At 34.8% G+C, this 12,184-nt stretch overlaps 1 protein-coding gene across 3 annotated transcripts in view; it reads right to left on the minus strand.

The window, feature by feature from the left end:
• Positions 1–12,184, minus strand: part of dysc (whirlin protein dyschronic) — a 42,834-nt gene that overhangs the window by 18,246 nt on the left and 12,404 nt on the right. Inside the window, exons 5-13 of one of the 3 annotated variants that reach the window (XM_088037842.1) lie at positions 7,716–7,928; positions 5,026–5,151; positions 4,461–4,633; positions 2,187–2,376; positions 2,005–2,139; positions 1,732–1,791; positions 653–765; positions 538–604; positions 98–217 (exon numbers count right to left, since the gene is read on the minus strand). In XM_088037842.1, coding sequence (XP_087893968.1) covers positions 98–217; positions 538–604; positions 653–765; positions 1,732–1,791; positions 2,005–2,139; positions 2,187–2,376; positions 4,461–4,633; positions 5,026–5,151; positions 7,716–7,928 — 1,197 coding nt within the window. Of the gene's footprint in view, positions 1–97; positions 218–537; positions 605–652; positions 766–1,731; positions 1,792–2,004; positions 2,140–2,186; positions 2,377–4,460; positions 4,634–5,025; positions 5,152–7,715; positions 7,941–12,184 lie in introns of all 3 variants that reach the window. The other 2 variants (XM_088037841.1, XM_088037843.1) reach the window with 2 other exon arrangements.

A 12,184-nucleotide genomic window follows, 5' to 3' on the forward strand; every position in this document is an offset into this window, starting at 1 on the left:
GTACTGTCTATTTTTTAGTTCCAGTCCAAGTATTTTACCCAAGCTCAAATAATTACTTGGTGGTGCACAAAGAAAGTTAGCAGTCATTAATACTCACAGAATCCGGATAATCTTGCTGATGTAGAGCCGTGGTGCTTCCGGACCTGGATTCTCCCGGACTCGAATGTCTCCTACTCCTTGTTCCGGGTGGATTTTCCTCGTCGCCACTCACGTACTCCTAAAATACCCGCTACCTTCATTTTTACAGTAATCATCAAGTTTTGATCGTAGTCATTCAAAAATTTTGATCAATAGAGCAAAAAGAGAAGCTCTAACTCTAAATGTTTATTCTAAACAGGTATGAGAGAGGTATTAAAGACAGTGCAAGTGGGAACATGATAGAGATATGTTGGTGCCAGTGCTCTAAAAACGAAATAAATCTCAGTTTAATGAGAGAACAAGAAATGGAGCCTGAGATTTATTTTGTTCCTCTACAAGCCTACGAAGATAAAGATAGGAGAAGAAGAATAATAAAAAATTTAAAAGACAAGAAGTAACCTGAGTTTGGTGGTCTTCGTCGTTTAAAGCGGTTACTATTTTTCCTGTGGCACTCGGTGGTCGTATTCTACGAAACATTATTTCAATTTTTTGTTGGTTTTACGAAAAACCTCACCTCTGTACTCTATCTGAAATTCCCATTCCTAAACCTGAATCCTCACTGGGAGAGCGATAATCGTCTTCATTACTAATACTTACACCAGGAGGTGCCTCTACCGGACCGAACTCCTGCAATACCAACTGTGTCAGTTTTTGGTATAGTACTAGCAGTAGTTTAGAATTTACCACTTTTATTGCACATTTTTTCAACGCAACAACAAAACTTGAACGGCCGTAAAATTTATGGTATCATTCTCCTTTTCATCTAATGAGATTTTAACGGGATTTTTATCCTTATTATGGCACGGAAATACTCGTAAAATCGAAATGATTTTTAGGGATGGTCGCTTCGGATCTATTTTGGATTTTGTCACGGTAAACGATGTCGTAAAGATTGCAACTTGTTGATATGAAGAGATCTAGAGGTTAATTGGCAGCGAAGAGCTAATTTTCTGCGTTTACTTTTAAACTTTCATTTGCCACGGTTTTTAAACAAAAGTGTTTTCTCAAATTTAACAGTAACAATATTCCGCAGTGCATGTTGCGGTCAAACTCTAAACCCGTCTATCATTTTAACGACTTAAACTATCCCAATTGCCTTAAAAGTCATAAAAACTGTTAATCTCTTCATGCATAAATCAGAGGTTGATTGCATGCACAAAGTAGAGATTTATTGTCTTGTTGAAGTTTCCCAAAAAGCGAGACAAAATTGTTGCATGCGAAAAACTACAGCAAAAATCCAGAGCTAATATTTTATCGAGCCGTTTGTTAAAGCGAAGAAAATTTACTGTTATGACATCACCCCCGGAAACGGATTCACCCATTTATTCAGTAGGCGCCAGATGAAAAGAAAAATAGTCTGCAACTCGTGACCATGATCCAATTTACTAAGACTAACTAAAAATCGTGTTGATTTTACGTGGTGTTAATAAATCGATAGTGCTTGGAGCAAATCTTACCACTCTCATACATTGAAAAAATCGATTTTTGGGGTGGAAGGTTAGGTTTTATCTCAGCGTTTGCAGCATCAAGCACCACATATTTCTATCATTCGTTGGAACTCCATAGCAGAAACTTAAATAGAGTGGGGCTTACCTCGTGATAAGTTGAAAAATTGGCGGGTTGGTTCGCGTCGGGGATGGGGATTCCTTTCCTCTGTAACAGGGAAAAATGACCATAAGAAGTGGGAAACTGACCCGGCGCATCCACCAATTTTTATCATTAATTTCGGCTGTAATATTTGCCGGCAATGCAACCACATCGTCAAATTTTGCAGAGCAAACCGCTTCTTGTCGTCCTTTGAAGCTACTAAATTAATTTAATTCAAAGAAATTTGTCTAAAGCTAACTTTAGTTAAAAGCAACTCACCCGCGAATGTCTATAATCGTGCTCCCTAGGATCTCTTATTCTAGAAGTTTCGATATCTCTTCTGTACACTAATTCGTCAAATTTAACACGATCTTCGATGGCTACAATTTCTCTTAGTTCGGTCATAAGAGTATACTAAAACAAGAAATTCACCCAAACGCTTTACCTTGAAACGAAATCACCTTATCAGGAGTGTTAAGAAGTTCAGTCATGACTTGTACGAAGGCATCTATGGTCATATGTCTGGACGCGTATTCATCCGTATAATAGCAGAGGGTTGTAAATTCTGGTCGAGAGAGAAGACATCTTGCTTTTTCCTCCACCATCTGAAGAGCCGCCGCCCATTTTCTCGTTGTTTGCGCTGCTCTGCTCCTGGAAAACGATAACGAAATGTTAGATGTTAGAATTATCATTGGAAACTCAAATATGAAGACTAAAAATGGACGACCCCAAGCGAAATATTAATTTTAAATCAAACCTAAATGAGGCTGAAACGGAGTTTGCACGATTCTCAGAAACTTACTAAACAATTCTGGAAATTCAATATTCAAGCGCGGAGAAGGATTCGCTTTTCTGATTTTTATTTTAGTATTGAAAACTAAGCTCCTGAATAAATTATCGGAGAAGCTAAACAAAATTCGCTTATCTCAGTCTTCTGAGATCTTTAATTGCTTGAAATTCCAGCAGCTTACGTTTTTAGAGGCTTAATTACCCGGTCAGTTTCAGGTTCACTACAATTAGTTTTGAGTTTCTGTCAAACCGACTCAAACTGAGTTAATGACGGGTTGTTTGAAATAATTTAATTTCGCATTGGAAGGAAAATCAATGTGCAGAGATTTGTTGTGTATAAATTACTCTAATTCGAAAGCACAGAAATCAAGTCTTAACGTAATTAAAACGGATTTACTACTCCAATTGAGAGTTCGCTTAAGGATTGAAGTTTTTGTTTAAAAAATAAGTGAATTTTACCAGGAATTCTCGTTGGCTTCTTCGGTTAAATTTAATTCTCTGCAACGTCATTGACAAGCATGATACGCTAAAAGCCGATTATGTTGCCATGATATGCTATTAAGCAAATGACTGCATTAGCAAAACCGGAACTTTGTTATTTAATCTTTTATTTTTGAATTAAATTTGCCGCTGGTTTAGAATTTGAGTGGCGTTGGCAGCACTGTCTGTCATGTCAAAGTCATTTCTGACAGGTTGAAGTTAAATGTTATGTAATGACAGTTTTGAATAATTAACAAAAGTACCAAAAAAATTACTAAAATTATTTTCACTTTGTTAATTTCTGTTAATATTTCGCAAAATTTTGGTGCTTTGTTTTCAATTATTCAAAATTTTTATATCTGGTATTTTTCCAATGTTTGATATTTTTTCAATTTATAATAAATGATTCGGAAAGTTAATTAATGAATTCAAACGATTTAAATTTCGGTCAGACTTTTAAATAAAATGTTTGCTGTTTTGTGGCTAACTTGTCAATCAAATTTAATTAATTACACATTCCAACAAAATTTAACTTTTCGATTTTTTCCGAAGAAGTCTCAACGGTTCTTCATAATTTAGACCTTATTGTGTAAGAATTCGTCGATAGCTTTATCAGATCAGCTCTTTTTTTTTGCTTTTCAATTGTTTTTCCAAATTTTGATGAAGGGACTTTGGCAACAAGAAAAGGAAAATCAAAGGTTTGACTGTCCAATTTAATCAATTTAAGTGTAAATTTACGATTTTCATCGATCTCTTTCCAGTGTTTAATCTTAAATCATAAAATTTTACATGTTTCTTGAGACCATTTTTTGCATTTTCGACAATTGTCACTGCAATCTTCTAAGAGATGTTGCTCTAATATTTATTGGCATTGTTTGTAGAGTAACTCCCATTTTTAATGAATTTAAGGACTTTTTCAAAAAAAACTTCTGAAATACAGTATTTTTTTACAGCTGATTTAGCCTGAAATTTGACATTAAAGTAGCTATTTTTTCGAAAACTATAGCTGATCTTGAAAAACCGATTACTGTTTCGTAATCAGAACGCCCTGTACATCCAGAAACCCCTTTTACATCTTTGGAAAAAAAGTACTGTTGCGCAGTGTTATCGTTATTGCAATTAATAATTCCAGGCGCATCCACCACATTTATTTTAAACTAATGACAATTAATAGTAAAATAGTTATAATTGCTTTTGCGTAAATTAAGAATAAAACTCCGGGAGAATTTATTTAACACCGCCGCCGTTTTCCTTTTGCTCTATTATAACTCGCTCATTAATTATCCTATTTTTCTCCTTTAACAAGGATAAACAAAATAGGTATCTATAGAGTCGGCGGTAATCTATGAAACTCAGCAGCTTCCTGCAAACACCCCGATTTCCTAATAAAGGCAAAACAAACACAATTCGCAGTCGTAAATTCTATTTAGCAAACGTGTGAAGTACAAAATAAATAAAGAAATTACCCTGGACTGCACAAGTCCCAGTCCCGATCGTAGGCAGTGCATGAATGGGGAACTTTCCCCACGTCCCTGACCAAAAGGGACATCCGTTTGTGATATTTGAGCTGCGCGACGGCCTCGTCGTGTGTCACATCCATAAAAGATTGTCCGTTCACTTCTAGAATTTGATCGCCGACCTGGAATCAATAACGAAATTAACGGATTTTTCACGTTTTGAACTTTTCAGTGATGAAATTCCCGAAGTATTTATGACGGTCCCGTAAAAAATCAATAGCGCGTTTTATTACTTCCCAGCCGCGATCCCGTGTCCCATTTATCTGTAAAGTTAATTCCATTAGGTAAGATTAATTCCAGAGGCCATTTTTTTCGCGTTTTATGTTCAAATACAGCTGCGCAATCCCAGACTGGACAATTATATCACCCTTAAATCGACTCGAAGACATTCTGTCCCGCGGTGATAGATAAAAACGTAATTTACTTTCTGTTCTTTCTTTTCATAACAATCTTACCGCCGCAACTTTTGAATTTCTCACGTCGGCTGTCTATTTATGGAAACGACTTTGCTTACCATAAGTCCGGCCCTGTCTGCTACTGAATCTTTATCAACACCGGTGATGAAAATCCCTAGATTATATTCAACGCCTCCACGAATCATCAGACCGAGACTTTGACCTGGTTCGATGCAAAGGTCCACCTGGAAAAGATCGGAAATTTAGAGACTCCATTTTTAGACGGTAATAATATTTTCAGTTTTAAAAGTCTCGTTTAACTTGCGACAACTTCATTAAGTTCAAAATATCAAGTCATTGAGGAAGTTGCGGGTGTAATGAGTAACAGGCAACCACACAATAAAGATCAATGGCTTGTAGAATGTCAGATTGTGCCGTGTCAGGCGACATTAAATATTCACTGTGTTTGTAGTAAAGTCCTTAACATTTAAATACAGAAACGCATGAACAAGAGAATAAAAAATTACACGTTATCATATTTATTCAAAGCATCTAATCATTTGATCTGTACAGAAAAACCATGCACGAATGTTGGTAAAATGCAAAACCTTTCTCCTTTTCTTCTCATTATTACTTTTGCAATTTAATCTCACTTCACACTTTATGAAAGGACTAATTCTCTTTCACTAACAAAAATAAGAGCGCTTTTTATAAACAACAGACCGAGGACGCTTTTATTTGCAAAGGACAAGAGAAGCTAATTCGACAAGCCTTGCCATGTTTTGTCATAAATTACTAAACTAGTGCGGTCAGACCAATATGAGTATTTGAAATGTTACCAAATCAGAGGAATTAGAACTATGCAGACTCTGTGGTTAAGACGATTCCCGTCGTATTTCGCTTGTGGAAATTGCTGTTTATTGATTACAAGTATCTCGAGGACCGAGTAATTTTTTTTGTTTTTTTTTCTTGGATTAGGCTTAAATTGTTTTTGCTATTTTTTATTGAATTTAATTTTTTTAATTACTGCTTGATTTTCTAAAAAATTGTAGAACACTAATCATCAACATGTATTATGTATAAAAAATGTAGAAATGACAGTGTTAAAACGAAAAATCTTTTAGTTTGGTGTCTCTTATTTCATAGTTTCCATTTCTAGAGTTCGCCAGGCTGGAAGGAACGGTCATAAATAATATTTACCACTGCGAAATTTTTTTGACTCAAATATGTTTCGTTCGATATCTTGCTTACGTGTGGAGCAAAATTAAGTTATTGACACTTATTTTACGGAGATTTCAAAGCTGTGCTAATTTTTCCTGTACGTCAACAAATAACTGTTATGACCGATTAAAATTTTCAGTTGTCTCCAGAGGTCCAAAATTGCAAAGGTCTGGAAAAATCGTTTTTCTTCTGCTTTTTTTGCTTAGAATCCGCCCTACCTATCCAAAATTTGATGGTCAATTTGTTTCGGAAAAAGTTTCCCACTCAAGCTATAAAAAATTTTGGTGTTTTTTTTACCACTAGTAGGTAAACTATTTGACCTACCGATCTGAGATTTCCCCAATTGATAGATCTTGACCTGCTTTTTCGATTGATGTATAACTCAAAGGTATTAAGCATCGTTTTCGCTCCGAAATGCGCGTTGAAAATGAGCCCGACAACATTCTTTGAAAATCTCTTTTGGTCTATACAGGATGTTCGGAAAGTGGCGCACCACCTTGAAAGGTGGTCATCCTCAGTTTTCGCAGGAAGATGGAAAGAAAATTTGCAGAACTGTACCCCCCATAATTTAAATTTCCAGTATTCAAAGCCATAGTAACGTTGCTGTTGTATTGTTGGAGTTAGTCAGGTCGGCTCATGAACGAGTAATGTAACTATGATTTCATGTGAACAATCGAGATTCTTGATTCAAAAATTTTGTTTTTAGGCATTTCTTACAAGATTTTTCCTATTTTTTTTTCACCTTGCCTTTGCGCAAAATGTCCTTTAGATAACAAATTCATTTAAACGTAAAATTATTGCACAGATATCGTTAATTTTCGCATCAAACTTTGTCTCTTCAATCCATCATATGAAAAATTGAAGCCATAGATTTTTTTAACATTTTTTCGGTGATCTATAGCATTGTCCGATGATACAGTTTTACTTTCGGTGGTGCGCGACTTTCCGGACACCTGCATGTAGCTTATTTTGTAGAGCAAATTAGTTTTACGCCGAATTTTACCCAAAATTTAAAAAATTTCCTGTGTGTCAGCAAATTAGAAAATTATAAAGATTTGAGTTTTTCTCTTGTCGCCAGAAAGCCAAAATTTTGAAGCTCCGAAAATTTCACGACTGTTTTTCTCGCGCTTTTTCAAATTTAATGATTTGTGGAGCAAAAAATCAGACAGTAGCAAATTCGATTTAGTTTTAGATCCCAATGCATGGCGCGTCGTGGAATTTTCATGAATTTACCGAAATTTTGAAGAATTTGAGCATTTAGTGGGAAGCATTTGAAACATAAGCCCACGTATTGTTCCATGAATTTATTAATTAACGTAGCTAAAGAGCTTCGTTCCGGCGTTCGATGTAGAGATTATCTAAATATAGCTCTAATTAAATAGAAAGTAGATAATGAAAATTAAACTGTAAAAAGAGGTGAGATTAACGTCATAAAATAGCCAGTCCCAAGCATATTCCTCCATAAATCCAGACAGCAAGACCCATAAAATTTCAATGCTCAGACACTTGTCATTTTTCTCTTGGTATTTATAGTGTTTATAGCGACATTCACAAACACAGATTCGGTCGTAAACTATAATTAACTCACCCTTCGTATGCTTCTGTCTTTATTCGACTTCCAACCATATCCGTGTCTTGGACCACTTCTGGCATATTCTAAAGGAGGAGAAACAGGTCTTCCGTGTCTATCCATCCAGGAACACGTTTGTCTCATTTGCCAGGGGGCTCCACCACAAGCTAATCCTGACGGGAGCGTCGGGGAACGAACTGTCATGCTGAGTTTGCGGCAAGATTTCAACATCTGAAAGAAAGACTTTTGAGACATGTTTTGAGTTTTCTCTGTTTTTAACCTGCCACATGGAAAATTGGTTATCAATAATTATAAAGCGATAATGATTGTAAGATGGAAATATTGCGTGTATCGAAATGACGACGGGAAGTGTGTAGTTAGCTTGCATGCAGGAAACGACGTTTACTACGATATCATCTAGAATATTGAAGTGAATATGGTGCACCACTTCATTTCCGGAAAGTTTGCGATATGTCAATGAGCGATGTCTGTTTTGGTGTGAAGCTGGTGAGAGTGTATGGTCTTCAAACCTTTTAGAAACTCCTCTTCGATTCTTCGATTTTCTTGGTGTTTCACATCTAGCTTTATCGAATAATTAAATTTTAATGGTTCGGATCTTGAAAAGTAAATAAAATATAGGCAGTAGTTCGAGGGAATGTAATCCTCTTACATCTGGTATTGAAAATGTTTCATCGACTGAAAACTCAATAATATCGACAAACTAATTGAATTTAAAAGTTAATTTCGCATTGAGCACGCCTCGCTCAAATATTAATACCACTACCCCACCGGAGGAAGTAGGTAAAATCACGCTATAATCAGTTTTGTCTGAATTATCGTTGCTCCCATAATTTATTTCCGGCCTTCGAAATGATTTTTATAGCCGTCATAAAATAGATTTTTGAAAAACACAGCGTCCCATAAATAATAAAAACCAACATTTAGTTTCGCTGTTTCTGCAGAGAATATTAATCGCCAACACTGCTCGTGCTTTCATCTAAACCCTACCCCAATACAGTGGTAGTTTTTTTCGATTTGCGGGTTTTAGGAGCGGCTCTTTAATAGCAACTAGACACGAAATAGTCGTGGATTTTATCCCACCAAGAACTGCAGTGGAAAATAAAATGGAGGGCAAAATTTACGAGCGCGGTCCTTATCGTGAAATTTTGATAAATGTTATTGGTTCGCATCGGTTCCGGCTAATATGACAAAACTTTCAACCACTCGGGATGCCACAGCATATTTGCACGATAACGATAGTCCAACTCAATGGAAAATTTAATAATCTGGCAACTTTTGCGGGGGATGGGTCTTTTGTCGATAACTGGGGCTCGGGTTAAGGTCGTGGAAAATTTAGGGAAGTTGCTTGTGAAGGCGAAAAGCAGAAGTTTTCTGAAATTTTAAGCGCGAATATCTTGGCATTCGCTGAGGCGCAATGAACGGAAATCCATAGAATAGAGAACAATTTTACTTTTAAAATGGTGCGAAATCTGCAATTTTTTCAAGACCTTTCTAGTACATTTTTGTTCAGAAATGAGACACTATCTAATTTATCGGTTGAGTTACGCAATGTAAAAATGACGCATGCGCCAAATCAGTAAATTTTGACTAAAATTTTGAATTCGTGCCAAGGCCTTTCATTAAGTTTTTCGACATTTTCTAATAGTTTAGGTGACAAATAATGGTGGCTACGCCAGATCTCAATTTATGTAAATGCTTAGATACTAAGAATAATAAAAATTTCCTAAATTTGTTTCTTTTGCTCTATCATTTTGTCTTTTGGTATAGAAAATAAACAAAGCTAAATTAAATTTCCCATATTCGATTACCAGAGTTAAAATTACCAGAGTTACAACCTATGGTTACAACCCTTATTTTTTTGCAGTTATCTGTTCATGCAAAAAATAAAACTTTCTGAAATAAACCGTTTCTGCTCTATAATTCTGAAATTTAATACAGTTGGTAAGTAGGTCTTAATCAGTCACCCCTTCAAATTTGATTGTTGTGGTTTTAAAATTACTAGAGTTACAGCCATAAATAAAATTTTGCATTTTTTGGTTGTCCAAAAATTAAAATCAGCCCCCTCTGCTATAAAATTTTTAAAGTTTAGCACAATTTTAATAACTAAGTATAAGTTAGTAACATCCCCAAATTGTTTTGCTTTGACGTTAAAATTATAAGGGCCGGTTGTAGAAACACGGTTCGAATTATAAATTATTATAATATTAATATTAATACGCCACCGTTTTTCTCGCGATTTTTTACATAAGAAACAGTTCTTTGATTTTTCTACAGTCGAAATTTGCAAATTTTCGCAAAAATTCATGACTAAAACTATGGCCAAACTTCTCATATCGATATCTCGCTTATTTTTTAGAGTAAACTTGAGTTATTATACATCAGTGTACGCAGAATTTTACGCAGATTTCAAATCTAAGTTTTAAATTCAGATCGGACAACAGATAACCAAGTTATGGCCGATCAAAGTTTTGAAAAGTTGATTTTCATTTTTTCTCATTTTTCTCAATTTTTGAAGTTAAATATCTCAGAAACTATTAGAGATATTGAGATGCGGTTTGCGCCATCGTTTTTCTCGGCTCATTTTACGTTAGAAAAAGTGCTTAAAAGCCCAAAATTCGATAGTCAATTTTTCGCGAAAAAAAATTACGACTCAAACGATGAAAATTTTTCATTTTTTTTTATTTTTGGCCATAACTCGTAAACTATTTGTCCTATAGATCTCAAATTTGGCCAGTAGATAGATTTTAATCTCCTCTTTCGACCGATATATAATTCAATGCTATTAAACGTCATTTTCATTTTGAAAACATTGATTGAAAATCACCCTAAAATGATGTTTTCAAAACAGTTTTTGGCCAATACCTCGTTTATTTATTAAGAAAACTCACCAAATCTGGCCTCATTTTACGCAGAATTTTACGCTGAATTCAAAAACATGATAATCTTTTAATTTTTGTCAACAAATAACCGAGTTATGGCCGTTTGAAATTTTGGGTTGTCGCCAGAGGGCCAAATTTTCCAAGGTTCAAAACAATTCATGCTCGATATCTCGGAAACTATTTCAGATATTGAGATGCGGTTTACGCCGTCGTTTTTCTCGCGATTTTTTACATAAGAAACAGTTGTTTGATTTTTTTACAGTCGAAATTTGCAAATTTTCGCAAAAATTTATGACTAAAACTATGGCCAAACTTCTGATATCGATATCTCGCTTATTTTTTAGAGTAAACTTAAGTTATTTATATCAGTGTAACGCAGAATTTTACGCAGATTTCAAATCTGGGATTTAAATTTAGATTCGGCAACAGATAACTGAGTTATGGCCGATCAAAGTTTCGGAAAGTTGATTTTCATTTTTTCTCATTTTTCGTAATTTTTAAAGTTAAATATCTCGGAAACTATTTGAGATATTGAGATACGGTTTGCGCCATCGTTTTTCTCGGCTCATTTTACGTTAGAAAAAGTGCTTAAAAGCCCAAAATTCGATAGTCAATTTTTCGCGAAAAAAAATTACGGCTCAAACGATGAAAATTTTTCATTTTTTTTTATTTTTGGCCATAACTCGTAAACTATTTGTCCTATAGATCTCAAATTTGGCCAGTAGATAGATTTTGAGCTCCTTTTTCGACTGATGTATAATTCAATGCTATTAAACGACATTTTCATTTTGAAAACATTGATTAAAAATCACCCTAAAATGATGTTTTCAAAACAGTTTTTTTCCAATACCACATTTATTTATTAAGCAAACTCAACGAATATGGGTCTCATTTTGCGCAGAATTTTACGCTGAATTCAAAAACATATAATTTTTTAATTTCTGTCAACAAATAACCGAGTTATGGCCGTTTGAAATTTTGGGTTTTTGCCAGAGGGCCAAATTTTCGAAGGTTCGAAACAATTCATGCTCGATATCTCAGAAACTATTTCAGATATTGAGATGCGGTTTGCGCCATCGTTTTTCTCGCAATTTTTTACATAAGAAATAGTTCTTTAATTTTCTACAGTCGAAATTTGCAAATTTTCGCAAAAATTCATGACTAAAACTATGCCATACTTCTGATATCGACATCTCGCTTATTTTTTTGAGTAAACTTGAGTTATTATACATCAGTGTTTGCAGAATTTTCAAATCTGGGATTTAAATTCATTTGAATTTTGGAATAAATTAGGACAAGTTACGCATTTTTTAATAAAGTGGTGGATGCGCCAGATCTGTAATTTCTATTTTAATAATTCTTTGAATTAAATTTGAGCACACATCATTCGACTTTTGCGTGTAATGTCAAAATTACTAACCCGCCCAAAACTACTATTATTGCTGTCTAAAGATTAAACCTTTCGCTTTAGCTACTAATCAAGTTTATCAACCATTGCGTGGTTCATGAATGACACGTTCATTTAAACTGCATCAAATTGCCAGTCTGGTCCTTAACGAAATTGATCTAATAACTCGAAATGTGTGC

This window comes from Gnatocerus cornutus, chromosome 5, assembly GCF_029298725.1.
Source record: "Gnatocerus cornutus isolate USDA-ARS CGAHR chromosome 5, icGnaCorn1.1, whole genome shotgun sequence".
Taxonomy (NCBI): Eukaryota; Metazoa; Arthropoda; class Insecta; order Coleoptera; family Tenebrionidae; genus Gnatocerus; species Gnatocerus cornutus.